Here is a 19,891-nt window from a genome sequence, read left to right as displayed (position 1 = left end):
GCTTCAGCATCAGTCCTTCCAATGAATATTCAGGGTTGATTTCTTTTAGGATTGAGTGGTTTGATCTCCTTGCAGTCCAAGGGACTCTCAAGAGTCTTCTCCAACACCACAGTTCAGAAGTATCAATTCTTTGGTGCTCAGCCTTCTTTCTGGTCCAAGTCTTACATCTGTACATGACTACTGGGAAAATAATAGCTATATCAAGTTTAAAGGGCCATCTGTAAAGCTTCCCAAACCCCAGTTGGCCTGCATTCTTGGACTCTCCCTAAGCCCTGTCCTGAGCTCATTCTCATCAGGGCCTGTCTATAGCTTCTTGCTGATGCCCATGTGTGAAACAGGAGTGCTCTGTGTCCATCAGGGTTCCTCCCATCACCTTTCTTCTATCTCTAGAGGCTCCAAGGCTTTTCCAAACTTTAACTCCGCTTTGCACAGCCCACATCTTAGCTTTAGATGCTGACGCCAGCCTCCCTCCACTGCCCAAAGCTGTCAGAGCAAATCATGGTTTTATACCTGCTCCCTCACCTGTGCGCTCCTGCACGGTTTCAGTATGTCTCCAAAACAGGCACACTTCGGGGTTCTTATGTGAAACCGTATTTTTTGGTTTTGGCATTGAAGTTTCCCGGTCCTCATCAGACGCATTGTGTCTTTCTTCAGGGACACCCTAATGTGGTGACTCTGAGATGAAAAGCAGACCAGAACCCCTCCTTTGGGGCTGCTGAATAATACTGATCTTAAATTTCATCTGTATGCATGTCTCTGAGCAAGTCAACACCATGTTCTATCCGATCTGGAAATAAGCAAAGGTCCAGCCTCCTCATTTGCTTCCTTGAGTGGACACATTTATTGGCCTTTTGTGTTGTTACAACAAAACGAAAGTGGAAAATGTTACATGCAGTATAATGTTTATTGATTTTCCCTGAGCTGAAAGCAAGGTTTTGGACGTAGCCTTGGAAACAGCTATGATTTTGGCATGGAGAGTGCCCGCCAGCTTCCTGGAATCATTACTGCCAGACTTGGAACCAGCCGGTACAGTGGCAGTTTTGATTATTGGAAGCCAGCAGCAGTCCTGAAGGCAGAGGTTTGCCTGGTTCCGTCCGTGGATAGAGCAATGCCTGCTCTCTTAGTTCTCTAGAGCTGCTGCAACATCATGCTGCTGGTCTTGAGATGGTGATGCCTTTGGACTTGAGACACAGAATCGCCAGCCGGCGCACCACCTCCCCATGCTCTGCCAGGCCAGCTGAGGGCCAGATTCTATATTAAGAGCGACTTCTCTCTCCTCATCACCGCTGAGCTCAGCTACAAAGCTTCCTCGAGGTCTGGGCAGCGCTTCTCAGACTGGACTGTGTGTGTGAATCACGTGGGAATCTTTCTAAAATGAAATTTCTGATTCAGGAGGCCTGGGGTTTGGCTTTAAATTATGCATTTTCTAATAAGCTCCTGGCTGATCCCAAAGCTGATGGTCCATGGATGGCAGTTGGAAAACAAGGGTCTCATGGAAGTAAAGACTCCAGACAGATGCCGTGGCAATTTAATTCTCTGGCTCTACTGCATGTTGTAAGCCTTCCATCCCAGAAGGCGAAAACAGAGGAAAATTCATCTCCCCAGCTTTCAACTCTGACCACCCAGGAGAAGCACCTGGGGAACTTTGAAGACCTGGCCACTCTGAGGACCCACCCCAGACCAGTTAGAGCTGATGTGCAAGGTTGAAGGACCACTGACTGAAATCACCAAGATGCTCTTCAGATGTAGTGCTAACATGGGAGGGAGGGTGGGTGCCCGTCTTTTTAGCAGTGAACTGCAGGAAAGTGAGTTCCATACTGTATGGATGGTAGACTCATTCCTAGAACAAGGTTCCCAAAAGAGAATATTGGCTCGAACAAAATAGAAGCGTATTTTCACATGCGAAATTAGTGTGTGAGGGTGAGCCAGTGCCTCCTTTGCATGCAGTCATTCAGGAGCCAATGGAGCCTCTGCTGTTTTTGAGGTGCAGTTGCTAAAGACCCTTTGGGGGGTTGTCTCATTCTAGAGCCAGAAGCTTGGCAGAGTTCCGTGGATCAGACCTGGAGGAGGATTTATCACTTCTGCTCATATTCCACTGACGAGAACACAGAGAAAGAAAGGATGCTGGGCAGACAGCTCTGTGCCCAGGAAGAAGAGGGGAATGGGATTGTGGGAGCAGCTGGCAGCCAGCACCAGCCCTGTGGGGTGGATCTGGGTGCACACACTGACAGGCCGGCTCCTCCCTACGTGAGGACCAGCCGGGGCTGGGTGGCAGCACAGAGCTTTGGAAGACTAAGAATGGAAACAGGCAATCCAAATACCTGGGCTCATGGCTCAGAAGGATTAAAACAAATAATTAGCACTTGTCATGTTCTACATTCTTCTGTTTCCCACCCCCCACCAAAATAATTTCTGTGAATGTTCACAAGACACACAGACTATTTTTAAACTTCATTTTCCTCTTCTGCGCATAATGAAATATATAAATGGGTGACGGACTGTGATAAGCGATGTATAATTCTCAGCTCTAAGTCCTCCCCTCCCCAGGTAGTGCCTCACCTCACACTGCCCTCAGAGAGTGAGAGCCTTCAGACCACAAGTTCCCCACGTCTCCACCACCCTGGCTTTGATCCACTTGTCCCTGCGTGCAGCTCTGGTTTCCTCCCCCTCCTGTCAAAGGCCAGTCTGTCCATTGATGGACACGGGACCAGAGGTCCTTTCACCTTCACGATGCCCTTGCGTTCCCCCTCCAACCCTGCATCGCCAGCCTGGTCCTCCGCGTTGGTCTGCTCCCCCAGAAGCCACAAAAGCAAGGTCCACAGCTCCTACGGGGGTGGGCGGGGTTCCTGCCCCGCCCTCCAGCCATCCTATTGGCTGCTCCTGTGCACCCAGTCTCCCATTGGACTCTCTATAGCTCTGTCATTCCCACCGCACCCCTCCTCAGCTCCCACTGCCCCTCTTCCTCTGGCCGCTCACCACTCTACTGAAATCACTTACCTCAAGGCCACCAAGGACTTCCATGTGGCCAAATCCAGGGTCCCTATCCTGTCTCCATCTTTCTCAGCTTGCTGGAAACTACTCCTCCTGCTCAGAAGTTTTCCTATCTTAGTTTCAAGTGACTCAGTGGTAAAGAATCTGCCTGCATTGCAGGAGACACAGGTTCTGTCTCTGGATCAGGAAGATCCCCTGGATGAGGAAATGGCAACCGGCTCCAGTATTCTGGCCTGGAGAATCCCATGGACAGAGGAGCCTGGTGGGGCTACAGTCCATGGGATCTCAAAGAGTTGGACATGACTGAAGCAAATGAGCATGCATGCATGCGTCTTAGTTTTGGTGGTCCATCCCAGTCTGCTTAGCCAGTCAGTCTCTTTTACCCTCAACTGATTTCTCAGTCTTTTGATGGGGACCCCTCCTCTTTTCTCTCCACCTTCTCTTTCTGGGTGAGTTCACCCAGTCTCGTGGATTTGAGTCTTATCTCTAAGCTCATCACTCCTGAATTTGGTTTTTTGGGGTTTTGTTTTTTTTTTTTTTTTTTGGCCTTGCCAGGTATCTTGTGAGATCCCAGTTTCCTGACCGGGGATTGAACCCAGGCCGTGGCAGTGAAAGCCCTGAGGCCTAACCACCCAGCTACCAGGGAACTCCCCGATGCCTGAGTTCTTTACTGACCGCGGGCACTTTCTCCTGCTGCCTGATAGACACCCAGATGAGTGTCTCACTGGCAGCTCAGATGTAGCCAGTGCAAAGCCAGACTCTCACTACCTCTCACTTCCCACAAAACAAACAAACAAAAACCTGACGTGGTGGACAGTATCACCATCTTACCAGGTGCTGATGGCAGAAATCTGGGGTCATCCTGGGTTTTTCCCTTGGCCCCAAACTCCATCTCTCAGCAGGTCCTGTTGTAGAAACAGAGGGTTCTACAATAGATTCCATCACTCTCCTTCTCACTGTGTCCCTGCCACATCCAGGTCCAGGAGGCCACCGTCCTCTGTCACCCGGTCTTGGCAGCAGCTACCTGACAGCCTCCTCACCTCCATCCCTGCTCCCTGGCTTCCGCAGAGCAGCTGGCGCTTCCTGGTGAAGACAGGTCTATGCCGGCTCTTGCCAGTGTCCCTGACACTTAGGATAAAATCTCCGCTTCCTGCCACGGGGCCCAGGGGGCCGCCCCCACACTGCCCTGGCTCCCTCTTCACCCTTTCTGTGCAGCCCCTCCCCTATCCTGTCACTCACGGCCACTGTCCCCTCCTCTCTTCAAGCCTCCAGTTTGCCCCCTCGTGTGTCACACCCTCTGCCCAGGACGTTCCTCCTCGCACGTCCTTGACCACCTGTCCCAGATCAGGGTCCTTGCCTTCAGCTTCTCTGATTTCTGGGGGATCCTCAGTTTCTTCATTGTGGGGTGCACACAGCCACTGTCCTCTGGCCCTTCTCCATCCCTAAAGGGAGCAAGGTGGCCTGGCCTTTTTTTAAGCTTTTGTACCCCTGGTTCTCTAATCCCCTGCCAGGACCAGCTTACATTTGGGATCTTCTTGTGTGTAAAAGAACATCCAGCTTCCTTTGGTCCTAGGCGCCTTCTAGACCCTTGGGGGTAGGTTGCCCACGCCGCCTCCTGTGTGTGAGACTTAATGTGGGGTTGATGTCTTTTCCAACAGACAGAGGCCAGGCCTCCTCCAGCCACATCAATATTCATTTGTTTACTTACTTATCCTCTGTCTCTCCTAGGCCCCAGGAGGACAGAATCAATGCATTATCTAGTTTCAGTGGTGGTCCAAAAAATATGTAAGTAAGTGAATTAAGAAATGAGCAAGGGGCTTCCCTGGTGGTCCAGTGGTTAAGAATCCACCTTGCAGTGCAGGGGACATGGGTTCAATCCCTGGCTGGGGAACTTGGATCTTGCAGGCTGCAGAGCAGCTAAACCCACACGTCTCAGCTACTGAGCCCGAGCACCCCAACTAGAGAATCTGTGCATTGCAACGAAAGATCCATGTGCTGCAACAAAGACCCAACGCAGCCAAATAAATAAATATTTTTAAAAATTAAAGAAAGGAGTGAAAGAATATAATCAGGATACTAGAACAAGAACATGAAGAAGCTTTTCCTTCAGAGGGTCTGAAATACAGCCTGTCCGAGTAAAATCGCTTCCTATGTCTATGCCCAGGCTCCAGTGCTGATAATGCAAAACAGAGGTGGTTGAGGAATCTTTTTTTTTTTTTTTTTTTGCACTTAGACATGTATCAGCCTTTCTTTCCAGCTTCATTTCCCTTCAGGCAATAGGCTTAGTTAACCTTTCCCTAGTTCAGACAGTGGGTGTAGGGACCCGAATGGATGGAAGGACAGGAGAGAAGGTGTTTGGGGTTGATTTGCGTGTAAGTAAATGGAAATGTTCCAGCCACACACTGGTGGGTGCATGGTGTGGGCCCACCGTACACAAGGTGGCATTTGCTGCCTGACCGTGGAGCCCTCCAACCCCTCCACCCTCATGTCCTGTGGTCAGCCACACTCGCCAGAAGAGGCCAAGAGTCCCCTATAGGAACCATCAGAGGTGGAGAGATGGAAGTGGTGACTTGGGTAGGAGAAGGCAGCCCTTCCCTTCCTTCTTCCCACTCCCTACCACCAGGCATCCTGCCAGCTAGGTGGAAAGGGCTCTTTCTGGGGCCAGAGCTGAAGGTGAGGGGCAGGAGAAGACTCTAGGAGTGATGCTAGGGGCCTCGGCAATGTGTGGGAGCATTTGGGGTTGTTCCAGTGCCCTGGAGGTGCTGCTTGTATCTCCTGGGCAGCCAGAGAGTTAAACCCCTGTGGTTCATGAGATCGCCCATCCCTCAAGGAAACACTGCCTGCCCCAGGTGCCACCGCAGCCTCACGGAGAGGCTCTGTGGGGCTCAACCCTGGCTTCTTCTGGGTTTGCTGAGATGCTGTGTAATATTAAGGAAGGAATCTGATTTCTCCTGACCCTGTAAAGGCTGCTTCTGTAAAGGGGAGATGGTGGGTGGGCTGTCTTCTCTCAGGAAGACTGAAGAGTGGGTTTCCAGGGGGGCAGTCCTTCTGAGTCTGGGTGTGTGAGCTTTGGTCCAGCACAGAGCAGCCGGGCACCCTGGACCCACTGATGCCCGTCCATGGAGGCCACTGCCCATGGCTGTCACTGGGCCAGGTCTGTAAAACTTCCGTAGCTCTTTGAAGAGCCTGCAGAGATTTTTCCAGCCGAGGAATAGAATCTTCCTGAGTTTCGTTCATACCCATGTTTCAGGAGGAAGTTCTGAGCATCTTCTCTCTCATCCCCCTACCCCTGCCTCATGCTTCATTGGCCATGCCTCAGATTGGCAGCTGCTGAATTTTACTCTAACATTGGGTTTAATTCTCTCCCCACCCCCACATTTACCTTTCCTCACTAGCACCCCACAACTCTGCTCTAAATGCTGTCCAAATGCATTAAAGGATGTTCGAGTTAAACATGCATTTCACCAGATACCCTATTGCCCCACATCTGCACACCTGTTAGGTGCATCGTGGGAGGAGACAAACAGCCTTGTCCCAAACGTGTTAGGAACCTTGACCTCTTTATTTCAGTGTATTTCTTTTCTTTTCTTTTTTTTAACAGCAAAAATATTTTGTATTAACAATGTTGTGATAGTTCCAGGTGAATAGCGAAGGGACTCGGCCATACATCTATCAGTGTATTTCTTAGAGTCAGGACTGGCAAAGCCCTGTCGCCTTTTACTAAGACATCTGGATGTGAAAGTGTTAGTCACTCAGTCTTGTTTGACTCTTTGCCACCCCATGGACTGTAGCCCACCAGGCTCCTCTGCCATGGAATTCTCCAGGCAAGAATACTGGAGTGGGTTGCCATTTCCTTCTCCAGGGGATCTTCCTGACCCAGGGATCACACCCACGTCTCTCATGTCTCCTGCATTGGCCGATGGGTTCTTTGCCATCTGAGCCACCTGGGAAGCCACCATGCACACCAATCTTTGTGCTGTGCTTTGTTGTCATGAAGCTTTGATTAACTTATTATTGCATCTCAACATTTTCCCCTGCTAAAGAACAGGGACCAGAAATGGCATGAACATGGCCTCTCTTTGCCCGTGGGAGAGTGATGGGGGAGGAGGCGGCCTCTGGCTTGTCATGAAGACTCTGCAGTTTTCATTCACTTGATTAACAGGTGTTTATTAAAAAATAGTGCAGGATGCTGTCAGAGTGACAGTTTACAAGACACAGTCCCTGCTCTGAGAGAGTTGACGGATCTGTGCAAGTAGGAGGAATAGAAAATGTTCAAAGTGCCTGGGAATTCTGAGATCATGCCTGGTGGTCCGGAGGGCTTGGTGAGGAAGCTGGTGTTTGTGCTGGAATTAAACCTGAATAGGTGGAAATAGCCAGAAGTGGGTGAGGAAGGACACTCAGTAGGTGGTGAGGGGGTGCTCCTAGAAAAGGGGAGAGGAGGCTGCTGGAGGGGTGCTGAGGAGGCTGGGTGGAAAGGAGGGCTTACTTAGGAGAAATCATAGGCCTGTGCCTGGCATTTCCAGCCCCAACTCTGGCCATCCCAGGGCAGACTGAGGTTCCCAGGGCCCTGCACCCCAGCTTCCGCCCCTCAGTCCAGCCCATGAGAGACTAGCTATGGTGGTAACTGTACTCTGCAGCCATGTGGGTAGGTAGGAATTTTCCTGCTGATCAGGAAGGAGCCATCGCCCTCATCATAATGCCAGGGGCAGAGTGGTGACTCCAGGTAGACAGTAATTATGGTCCATTTCCAGCCGAGCCTCAGCCAATTCACTTGCATTCCGCCTGCAGCCACCCAAGGTTCAGACTTCAAGTTTCACAAAACCCATAACTGTTGCTAATAATTTCTGAAGTTGTGAGAAACATTTAGAAAAAAATAGAATTGCTGGAGAATTTTTGTTCACACCACCCACGGGTTTTCGCGGGTTATTATTTTGCCTAGAACTAGCAACTGCTAAGCCTGAGCCTCCAACTGAGCCTAAGCGAGTGCTAAGGAAGGGCAGTTGCCCTTTGATCAACCAGAAATTCTAGGCACTACTGCGCTGTTTCTGTGCTAACTTCCTGTCTGCCTCTCAGGGACAGTAAGAGAGGAGAAGGGTAGCAGAACTCACTTTTACCCCATGGCGTTGTTGTTTAGTTGCTAAGTCGTGTCTGACTCTTTGTGACCCCATTGACTGTATCCTGTCAGGCTCTTCTGTCCATGGGATGCTCCAGGCAAGAATACTGGAGTGGGTTGCCATTTCCTTCTCCAGGGGATCTTCCTAACCCAGGGATTGAACCTGCATCTCCTTCATCTCCTTTATTGACAGGTGGATTCTTTACCATTGAGCCACCAGGGAAGCCCTTAACCCCATGGTGAGAGCCTGGGATGAGAGGAGGAGTTCCCTGAGCTCAAGATAACCCCAAACTGTTATTTTAAAATAAGCTTCCCAAGTTTATAATTAACTTCCAAGTTAAAAGAACACTCCCCACCTTCTTGCATACCAGGATGCATAGGGGGTTCCTTTTCAGCAAAGTTGATGGCCAGCCAGATGCAATTGCTAGAAACACTGCAAAGTATGAAGATAAATGTCTCTACTTAGGGGGCAAATGCATCTCTATTAGCAACCGATTATGACATTCTCGGAGTCAAAGCCTCTACCCTGGATGGTTTTTATTTGGCCTCTGGGAAAACCTGCTGGTGAGATGCTTCCCAGTTCCCTCCAGGAATGTTTGGAGCCCACCTGCTGCAATCCAGATATCCTGACTGTACAGGGCCTGGTAGTGCCTGGCGCAGGAGGGTGGCCTGGGCACCCAGCAAGTTTGGACACCAGTGACACTGAGCGCTGTTATTTGTTAAGTGCCTGTTGTGGTCTGGACTCTTGTGTTACGTACGTTCCATGCACTTTCTAATCCTCACAACAACCCTAGGAGTTAGGAATTGTTTCCTTCACTACATGGGTGGGGAAGCTAAAGCCCTAAGAAGTTAAGCAAACTGCCTAACCCCCCTGACTTGGCAGTGCAGAGCTGGGATTTGAACATGAATTTGGGACCCTCCATGCCCGAATGCACATGCTGTACCACCCCCCTCCTTTTCTGAATACAGGACCCAGTCAGCCCCGGCCTTCCTCAGCGCATCAGGGACCACCTGGCTCAGTGTCCAGGTGATGATTTGAACAGCTCTTTATCCTCCAAGTGAGGGAAAATGCTGCTGAAAACTGTTGACCAAAAAAAAAAAAAAAAGCACAACCTGAGAGCTGTGAGTTCAGTTTGATTTGGGGCCAAATGAGGACTGTAGCCTGGGAAATGGACTCTCAGATAGCTCCAAGGAACTGTTCTGAAGAGGAGAGGGGCGGTCAGTACATATGTGACTTTGGTGACAAGGGATGCATGCAGGCAAGCACACGTCTCGGCAGAAGGTTGCTGCCAGTCACCAGAAGCAGATGTCCCCATTAATGATTGTGATGCTTTTCTTGATGTGAGAAGATGCAAGACATTGGGCTCATAAAATCTGAAAATATCTAACTATCTGAAGGCTGTTCTGCCAGTGTGTCCTGGAGCACCGAGTGCCTCATTCCTGATGTCCACCCTGAATTCCCTTCAGGTGTGGAAGATCCGTGACTGCAGTGGCTGGTGCCGTCATTCTTGAAGAATCAAGCGGAGAGCGACAATTTTTAGTCAACAGAACACACTTGCATATATTTATAGGGCCTCTTCTGACCTTTTGTGACGTTTTCAGGACCTTGAAAATGTTCTGGTGATTTTCTCATCCTAGGGGGACCCTTGAGGATTGTCTGGAAGGCTCCTAGCAGGAGAGCCCTACTGCGCTGTATACCCTTAACCGTGGAAAAGGGCCTCCTCTCGCAGCAGAGGTCCAGCCTCCCCATGAGCCTCTGCAGCGCTGGAGGGCACCAGTGGGAGGTGCAGAGGAGGGGGACGCCTGGGGGCCACGGGAACCTGGCTGCCCTGGAGGCCGCTGAAGTGGCAGACATCTCTGTCAGGCTGACATCTCTGTCAGGCAGATATCTCTGTCAGGCTGACCTCACAGGGAACATCAGACCTCCTCTTAACTCTGGCAGCCAAGGCATCCCCTAGCCCAGGAAGGTGGCTCTGAGAGCCTGGTGGCCCCTCCCTGGGCTGGATACATGTGGACACTCTCCCCTCACTGTGTTCTTCATGGAAGAGTCATTGCAGAAGGAGAGGTCTTTGCTACGAATCCCAGCTGGCATCCCGGGCCAGCTCACAATGCTGGTCTTTCTCTCGCTTGTCCTCGTCCTTCCCTTCCCTTTCCTCTCCTGCTGCCTTGATCACCTCCTGGAGAGGCACGTGGAACACCCTGGAGGTAGTGGATTTGGCAGAAGCTCTAACTTGTGGAACTGGAAATGCATCAGATGATGGGACTCCACGGCCCTGGGCAGCTCTATGGAGGGCATGCATCTGCCAGGATGGGAATGCCCTGGAAAGCCAGAGAATGCCCTGGAAAGCCAGAGCCCTGGTCCCCACTCTGCCAGTGTCCGCCCATGGGACCTGAGGTGTAGTCACTTGCCAGCTACCATTCATGGAGCATGCCCTGGGCCTGTGGGCCTCAGACACTGTCTTGGACCTTCCCCTACCACCTGCTGGTCAGCTGCCTCCCCACTGGCTTTGTCCAGAAGGAGTGTAGGCAGGGGAGAGGCTGGGGCGTTTCCCGCTGACCCTCTCTGCCCCGGCAGGGTTGGGGGGGCAGGGGTGTGTATCTCTGATAGTGTCTGAGCTTCCTCAGCCTCCAGGTCCCACCAGATACACCTTCACAGCTCCAACTTCCACAGGAGCTCAGCCACTAGGCACTGTCATCCCGCCTGCCCACTGGTGGCAGTGACTTCTCCCTTCTGCTCATCTCAGGAGCCTCATTGCCCATTTTGGTTTTCCCATCATCTGCAGAGGCAATTGCCTCATTATGGCCCTTCTCTGTAGATCCCTGGGTCCTGGTTGTCCCTGGCTGCCCACTTTACGTCATGTCAGCTCTGAAAGGAGGCCTGGCCAGCCTTTCCCAACCCTCAGACGCTCCCATTTCACAGATGAGACCACTGAAGCTCAGAGGGAAGAAGTGACTTGTTTGGGGTCACTAGGCTGGTGAGGAGTTGAGCCAGAACTCAGCTCAAGCTCCTTCCTGTTCCTCTAGCCGCTCCTGGAGGACTTGACCTCTCTGAGTTTCTGTCTCCCCAACTCTGGAAAAAGCCAGCAGGAACTGCCTTGCAGCATCCTTTGCAGAATGAGAGATAGTGTCTGTTAAGAGCCTCCAGGCCCCAAACCATGGAACATCCCCATCAGGTGGGCCCATCTAGCTGACCATCTCCAGGGGGCCTGGGTTGCTGCTAGAAGAGAGCTCCAGACATGCCTTCTAGCAGCCCGAGTGGAGCGGGCAGCTCCCTGCAGACACGACTGCATGGGGTGAGCTGAGGCCGGCCTGTGCGTCTCCTCTGGCTGGGGCTTGCATGCACCTGGGAAGAGGCTCAGAAGTTAACTCTCCCCTGTTTGGTCAAAAGCTCATAGCGGTTTCCACAGGTGTGGGTTTGTAGCTGGCCTTAATGGTCTGGGCTGTGATTGTTTCTTGAGGTGTGTTTAAGGGCCATGGCAGCTCCCCTTGTTGAGGAAGGGGAGCTCTTTGTGGGAAGAGGTGAAAAAGCACCAACTCCACAGAAACCATCTTTCTGGATCCAGAGATAGAACTGTTCTTATCTTGCATCCCAGAGTTTGGATTTGTCAACTAAAAAAGTACACAATATGAGGATTTTGAGTAAAGTTTTATTCGGAGCAAAATAAGGACTGCAGCCCGGGAGACAGCTCTGAGAGACTGCTCCAAAGAGGCAGTGGGGGAAGGTCAGTATATAAGATTTTGGTGAAGGGAAGAGTTCAATGCAGTCAAGCGCTTACTTTACAAAAGGTTTTCTGCTGGTCACAAGGAGCTGATGTCACCACGAAGGAATCTAGACCTTTTCTAGATATGAGAGGGTCCCTGGTAGTGTCACTTGCTGAGTCACGTATGACTCTTTGTGGCCCCATGGACTGTAGCCCGCCAGGCTCCTCTGTCCATGGAATTTCCCAGACAAGAATCCTGGGATGGGTTGCCATTTTCTTCTCCAAGGGATCTTCCTGACTCAGAGATCGAACCCAGGTCTCCTGCATTGCAGGCAGATCCTTTACCATCTGAGCCACCAGGGAAGCCCTTTCTAGATATGAAGAGATGCAAAAATCGAGATCATGAAATCAGTTCCTGTAAATATCCAACTCTCTAAAGACCTGTCCCATGAGATTCCCTGGAGCACAGAGGGCCTCACTCCACCCTGAACTCCCTAGGGGGCGTTGAAGGTCAGCAGCTGAAGCAGCACGGGGTTCAGTCTCCACAGTGGCAGATGGCAAATGCCCATCTTGTTGTTCAGTCACTGGCAAATGCCCTTGGCAAATGCCAATTGGTAGTTGACAGGTTCAAGAGAGGAAACAAAGCAACTTTTTCTCCTCCTAAAAATCGTGAGAATATGAGGGTCAGAAAAAATTATCAAGGGCAGAATAAGCTTCCATTTTACAGAGGAGGAAAACAAGGCTTCAGTTGGGTTAAGTGACCTTTGTGAGGTCACGTGGCATGTTGGTGGAAGAACCAAGCCCAGGTCCCAGGCCTCACCCCCACTAGTCAGGGGGTCTGTGATGGGGAGGCTGTGGCCTGGGCCTGCACAGAGCCACCTGTGTGGCATTGTCCCAATTCCAGGGGGACATTTGAGAATCAGGTCAGGGACACCCAGGGATTTGGATAGTCCCAGATTACTCCCATAGCTGCAGAAACAAGCTCAGTCTCGGTGATGATTTTGCCCATAAATATCTTAATTTTATTTACTAGGTTGTCTGGCACATAATAGCATGCGTTATTAATAGAGGAGCTTAATGCTATCTATTAGGTAGGCATACTCTTTGCCATGGAAGATGAACATCTATTTTACGATGTAACTTACAATGCCATATGACAGCCGCACGTGCTCAGAATCTTGTCACAGGCTTCCGTCTGACCACGTGGAGGGACGGGAGTCAGGACGATCTTGCAGACAGCTCAGCATCACTAGAATGATGATTCGTGTATAAGCGCATCTCCAAGTGAGGTGTTCTCCGAGTTAGATCTCTGTTTTGAGGGTCCGGACAGGATAAGCATGTGGTTCTGAAACTCTTATTCTCCCCAACTGCCCAAGTCTGTCCGCTACCTCCAATGGTGAGTCACGGCGATTTCATCTGCCACCCGCGACCTTGCGAGCGCTACAACCACGGAACCGTGGTGGAGTTCTACTGCGACCCCGGCTACAGCCTCACCAGTGACTACAAGTACATCACCTGCCAGTACGGGGAGTGGTTTCCATCCTACCAGGTCTACTGCGTCAAGTCAGGTGAGCACGTGGAGTGCGTCCCTGGGCCAGGTCCAGACGACACGCAGCAGCCAGGGGCATGTCCTGGGCCCCGGCCCTCCTCGCCCACACACAGGCTTAGGAACAGGATGTAGAAGTTCATCTTCGTGGCTCCATGTGGCCAATGCTTCCTGACCCCAGTCGGGAGCATTAACCCACCCGTGCCCAGGTTAACATGCTGACCCTCTGAACGGGGTCCCTAGACCCCAGCACCCATGCAAGGACCCGGCCACTGTGGACTCTGTCTTCTCCCAGCCTTGTCCCCTTCCCCTGACAAGGACACAAGCCCAGGGTGTGACCCAAGCAACGTAAGACTCTGCCTTTCTCTTATGCTCAAGAATGCATATCAGAACACAGATGATATAATTATGGGCAAGACCTGCTCTCACTTTCAAAAACATAAGCCTTTTGCAAGCTTCAGTGCTTCCTGTTGTTGTTCAGTCACCCAGTTGTGTCCAACTCTTTGTGACTCCATGGACTGCAGTGTGCCAGGCCTCCCTGTCCCTCACCATCTCCCGGAGTTTGCCCAAGTTCATGTCCAATGCATCGGTGATGCCATGCAACCATCTCATACTCTGACGCCCTCTTCTCCTTCTGCCCTCCATCTTTCCCAGCATCAGGGACTTTTCCAGTGAGTTGTCTATTCGCATCAGATGACCAAAATATTGGAGCTTCAGCTTCAGCATCAGTCCTTCTAGTGAATATTCAGTGCTTCCTACTTGATAACAAATGACAAGCAAACCATCCTCACCACTGGCCTCAGAGCATCAGGGTAGGGACCCCATGGTGAAGACCTGGGCACCAGCGCACCACTGTTTCCTGCCTGCCTCGGTCCTGCCTGCTCACCCCGGTGTTTTCTAGGAGTAGCCACGGCCGCCTGCCCCAAGCTGGGGTGATGGCTGCACACCTTCCCCCTGGATGTGGCACATGGGGGAAGCATTTGCTCACACAGCACACGTGAGGCCCACCAATGCTCACGTGAACCCATGCAGGAGAGGGGGCCCACCCAGCCATCAGTGCATGGGCACCCCAGTGCCCAGCACAGCCCGGCAGCCTCACAGCCGCTGTGTTCTCTCTCCCGGCAGAACAAACATGGCCCAGCACCCACGAGACCCTCCTGACCACGTGGAAGATCGTGGCGTTCACGGCAACCAGCGTGCTGCTGGCACTGCTGCTCGTCATCCTGGCCAGGATGTTCCAGACCAAGTTCAAGGCCCACTTTCCCCCCAGGTCAGTGCCGCGGCCCTGGGCAGCCCACAGCCACCCAGGCTGGATGCAGTGCAGCCGCCTGGAGCAGCAGAGAGAAAGGATGGTCAGCCTCGAGGGGTGCAGAGCCCAGCGTCTGAGGGGAGTAAGGGGAAGAAGCCAACGTGCCTTCCTGTGAGGTTTTGGGGTCTGTGCAAGGTGGAGACAGACTCATTTCCCTCTTTCCGCCTCCCCCCCTTCCCTTATCCCCCCTACCATGAACCCCTGTCTCCCTCCTTCCCTGGCTAGACATTCACAGGGCAGGCCTTGTACAGGGTGCAGAGAAGGGGAGTAGAGTCAGAGATGCACGCCCCACACCTCCCCGCCCCCAGGGGCACTCCCATTGCCCACTGTGTGCCTGTGGCTCTTGAGTTATGCACCTTAGAGCCTCCAGGCCGCGAAGCAGGATAAGAAATATGCAGAACTAATTAGGGACGAGCTCCAAGGTGCGTGAGCCAACAGAGCTTCCAAACCGGTGTGCAAAATCTCAGCAAGTCTCAGGAAGGAGAAAGGCCCTGTTTAGGGGCCAGGGCAGGGCTGATGCGCTTCTGCCTCCAGGTAGGATCTGAGCTTTCTGAGTGGGACCTGTGGGCAGGCGTGGAGTAGGGGTGGGGTGGGTCTCTATCCTCCTCGGCTGCACCAGTGAGCTGGGCTAAGTGTCTTCATCCTCACTCTCGTCATCACCGAGAGGAGTCTATCGAAGTCCCTCAGAGGAGGGTCTGGTCCTCTCAGTGCCCGAGGCGGCTGTGGCCCTTCCCCTCTGGTGCCAGCCACTCGTCCCGAAGCAAGCATGCCAGTGCTCTGCAAAACCAAGAGCCACCCAGCACTGCTGTTGGCGGATCACCGTTCCTGAAAGGAGAAGTCGTTTAGGAAGCACCCGGATGAGCTTGTGAACATAAGGAGGAGGAAGGCGGGCCACCGAACATCACAGGATGTTAGCCAGGGCTCCCTGATTCACAAAGGCATCACATATCCCCGTGGATTCCTGTGCCCACATCAGAGTCTTCTTACACAGGGACCTCAGGCTTCAGCCAAGGGCATGTGTTTCTGCCCACAGGGACAGGCTGGCCTCTGGGGGCATGTGTACCACTCTTCCAGCAAAGACGGCTTCCAGGACTAACAACTTCCCACTCAGCCCTCCAGGAAAACCCACGCTCACACTCCCAGCCAGATGTGGGGGAGAGAAGCAGGCAGGGCTGCTAGAGACAGCATCCCACCTTTCCCCTCAACCTCGCACCCCTAGAACGGCCTCATCCCACAGAGCAGTGCCCCCCCGACTTGGCTGCAGGGGCCCCATAACCTGAAGGCACCCCACTCTTCCAGCCTTGGAGCTGTGCTAGGTGGGGGGTGGGGGTAGGGGCCCCTGCATCCTCGCTGGACACAGAGTGTGTGAGCACCATCCTGGGGCCACAGCCTAGCCCCTGCTGAAATGCCAGAACCGTCCTTCCTCTCGAACCCGTCACCTGCACTCTCCGTCCTCACATTATTTATGAGTTAAGAGACAGTGTTCTATCATTGAGCAATTAGACTATCTAAAGAAGGCCTGGGGGTTACAAGGAGAAAGCCAAGCTATATACTGAGATTTATAGTACATGGGGTATTTGAATGTGGCCTATAGAGCTATTTTTCTACATAGGTTTGGGAACCGAGTTTCCAGGATACAGACTAAAATTAAGATGTTTTTTTAAATGATCCCTAACACTCACTATACTTTTTTTTTTTTTTCCAATTCCTTGACTATTTCCTCCATAGGTTACTCTCTAGCTGTGTGGAAACTGATCTCAGCTATGCAAATTTATCATAAGATTCTCAGGCAGGTCCAGGAAGGGGTTTTTGCTTGTTTTTCTCCTGGTTCCAGAGCCATAGACTATGAAGAGATGCTGATGATAGTCTGTGGGGCTGGGATCAGTGAGGGAGAAGCTGACAGCTCATGGGGTGCCCTGGTGAGAGCTGTTGTTGTGGGGAGAACGGAGAACAGAGGCACCCTTGGGGTCACCCTGACCTGGGCAGCTTGCAGCTTTCTGAAAGGGACTGAAAAGGTAGGCAGGCCCAAGTGAGACAGGAGGCCAGCGTGAGACTGTGCAGGCTGGGGAGAAGGGGAGCTTGGCGGATCCAGGATCCACTCATAAGGGCCATGGAAGGGGAGAGAACCCCGATTTGAAGCAGACTCTTGCCTCCCAGCCCCCCTCTTTGGGAGTAGGGTATGGGCTTTGTAATCTCCCCCTATCTCTGTGTGGCCTTAAGGGTGGTGGAACAAGGGGACCCTACCAGCATCTCTAAGCAAGATGCTCCAAAACGCCAGTGGCCTCAAATGTCAGAGAGAGAGATGGTCTGACGCTTTCCTCTGCCCCACACACCAGCATCCAGCCCTCTTCGTCCTCAGACTCGGAGCTCCTGCGGAGGCCGGCATGCAGGAGTTCGTGGCCTGCCCACCCAGCTGACTTGTCCTTCCTTCTGATCGTTTACCTTCTGGCCACATCCCTCAGCACCAGTTCCCAGCAGAGAAGATAAGGAACCAAGTCCCACTGGCCGCTTACTAGCCTCCCCAGTTCCTCTAGGGCCCAGGAGCAGAGAGAGGTCAGCTGAGCTGAGACTTTGGCCTCAGACCTGAGATCTGGAAGGTGCAGGGGACCGGAGACCAAGGGCAAGGCCAGAGCCGAGTGCATGGCAGGGTAAGGGAAACCCCCACTCTGGGCAGCATGGTGAAGCTTAGGTTCAGGTGACCATGAGCCCACAAACCTGGAAAGAGTTCCTTTTTTTTTTTTCCCTGTTGTTGCTTCTCTGTCTTGACTGAAAACGAGCGAGTTTTAGACCGCAGCAGAAAACAAACAGGAAGCTTCCTAAGTGCAGCGGTAACTGACAGGGGCACCTAAGGTCCACCTTTCCCAAGCTCTTAATGATGCTATTCCATTTCCAGCAGGGGACACTGCAGGGCACCTTGGGATGCTTGGTTGGAATGGGCCACACAGTCCCCTGTCCACGAGTTTATAGCACGAGGAGACGATGGAGCCCAGAGGGGCAGGAAAGGGCAAGAGGGAGGCGGAGGGCAGGGGCCAGTAAGGAGAAGAAAAGCTTGTCCCGTCTGGAGCGTGGCCCTGGTGGACGCACCATCTGCCGGAGGGGACCCAGCAGGGCGGCTGCATGTCCTGCACCACCAGCTCCGCTGCCCTGAGGACCCCAGCTGCAGTGGGTGGGCACTGTGGCCTCATTCCCGGGGTGACCTGTCACCTTGGCACTGCTTTGCTCTCCACAGGGGACCTCCCAGGAGTTCCAGCAGCGACCCCGACTTCGTGGTGGTGGATGGCGTGCCCGTCATGCTCCCGTCCTATGACGAGGCTGTGAGCGGCGGCTTCAGTGCCTTAGGCCCCGGGTACCTGGCCTCTGTGGGCCAGGGCTGCCCCTTACCCGTGGATGACCAGAGCCCCCCAGCATACCCTGGCTCAGGGGACACAGACATGGGCCCGGGGGAGTCAGAGACCTGCGACAGTGTCTCAGGCTCTTCGGAGCTGCTCCAGAGTCTATATTCACCTCCCACGTGCCAAGGAGGCACCCGCCCCACTTCCGACAACCCTGACACAGCTCCCAGCACGGTGGGGGAGGTGGCATCCACCAGCCCAGGCATCGACATTGCAGATGGTAAGCATCGGCCCCAAGGTCCAAGCCATCCTGGCGCAGCCCACCCCCCCACCCTGCTCCCAGCTCAGAGTCAAATCAGAGCTTCCCTCTCTCTCAGCTGAAATTGCATGCTGTACATAGAGGCCGTGGGCAAGGCTGGTTATTGGAAGGAAGGATCATCACCTCATAAGTGATTAGCTCATTAACTGAAATTTCAGGAGGCACAAAAGAGCGCCAAGCCATCCAGAGTAGAAAGGCTAGGTGGGCAGAACTTGATTTTCATAGCATCCGTGTAATCCAGGATGCTTTTCTTCTCTCTCCCTTAATTAGGCAGGACTTCTGAAAATGGTGCTCAGGATCAAGGTAACACATGCATGCTAAAAGGGAAGACCTACATCTGGGCACGAGGGCCCACCCCGGAGAAGTTCTGGGTACATACAGGCTAAGTTTACCAGGTGTGAAGTAGAAGGAAGGTACTACTACTTCCTTGCTACTGCAAGGAAAAGCAGATTGCAGATCATGGTAAAATAATAAAAATGCATCAGATTAAACAGGGCTCGTTTCCCAGGGGAGGGAGTGCCAGTACCACTTTACAAATGAAAGCACTCATTCCAGCTTATATTGGCAGTAAGTCGCATTAACTATGTAGACGCAGGGGTCTCCTGGTTCCCCATAGAGAACTCTGTACTTGAACTTGTAACCTTTACCATTAGGACACATGGTTGAAGCCTAACAGTTTAATTTTTATGATCTGGATATGAGATTTTCCAGCTAATGATATACAGAGGTGTTGGTTTATTTGCTTGTTTACTGATACGTGGAACTTAGCATTAGCTTCTTCTTACTGATTTGTGTGTCTGTTAGTTGCTCAGTCGTGACCGGCTCTCTGCGACCCCATGGAGCGAACCTGGGTCTCTTGCATTGCAGTCAGATTCTTTACCGTCTGAGCTACCAGGGAAGTAGGAACTCTATTTTACTGAGGTTCACAATTCCAGATCTTCACAGTATTTTTCAGTGTATTAGTATGATAATCATCTCTTTCTTTGCAGTTTAATAACCATCTCTTTTTACAGAGATCCCTCTAATGGCAGAAGATCCATAATTGGAAAAAGTCCTGATGATTCTGCTACCCCTTTGGGAATGGGAACCGTGTACCTTGGAGTGAGGCCTCTGGAGGACAGAGCTTAGGAGGATGGAGCAAGTTTTCTAATCTATCAACAACATGGGGACAGTGATTCATATTGTGCATCTCGGACTCAAGAGCGAGGCTGATAAACGGCAGCGGCAGTACTTTAAAAGGAGACTTGAGAATTTGCCAAGACCAGTGAGGAACAGAAGGATGAGGGGGAACCCTGAGCAGTCCTGGATGAAGGTATTAAGGGCATCTTGTGCTGCCGAACATGGGACAGACGGTTCCACGCATATATCCACCAAATTCCACCTCCCACCGACTAACGAGTACCACCCGCCTCCTCTGAAAGCATGTCACATTACCTAAATCGCTTCTAAAATCCGCTTCAAACTGTCTCTGGACTCCAGATTCGGATGGCTCAGCCTCTGCGGGAAGTCTGTGTTGAGCTGCTGGAAGAGCAGCAGAGCGCCCCCTGCAGGCTCCCAAAGGGAAGGTTCTCGAGTGTCCC

At 52.2% G+C, this 19,891-nt stretch overlaps 1 protein-coding gene across 1 annotated transcript in view; it reads left to right on the top strand.

Annotated features, from left to right (window-relative positions):
* SUSD4 (sushi domain containing 4) overlaps positions 1 to 19,353 on the top strand; it is a 131,844-nt gene extending 112,491 nt beyond the window's left edge. Inside the window, exons 6-10 of the mRNA XM_055581959.1 lie at positions 5,659 to 5,664; positions 13,182 to 13,373; positions 14,477 to 14,621; positions 17,890 to 18,272; positions 19,325 to 19,353. Coding sequence (XP_055437934.1) covers positions 5,659 to 5,664; positions 13,182 to 13,373; positions 14,477 to 14,621; positions 17,890 to 18,272; positions 19,325 to 19,353 — 755 coding nt within the window. The remainder of the gene's footprint in view (positions 1 to 5,658; positions 5,665 to 13,181; positions 13,374 to 14,476; positions 14,622 to 17,889; positions 18,273 to 19,324) is intronic.
* The last annotated feature ends 538 nt before the right edge of the window (positions 19,354 to 19,891 follow it).

This window comes from Bubalus kerabau, chromosome 5 (assembly GCF_029407905.1).
Source record: "Bubalus kerabau isolate K-KA32 ecotype Philippines breed swamp buffalo chromosome 5, PCC_UOA_SB_1v2, whole genome shotgun sequence".
Lineage (NCBI taxonomy): Eukaryota > Metazoa > Chordata > Mammalia > Artiodactyla > Bovidae > Bubalus > Bubalus kerabau.
The sequence above is the reverse complement of the archived record's forward strand: the minus strand, read 5'-3'. Positions and strand labels throughout refer to the sequence as shown.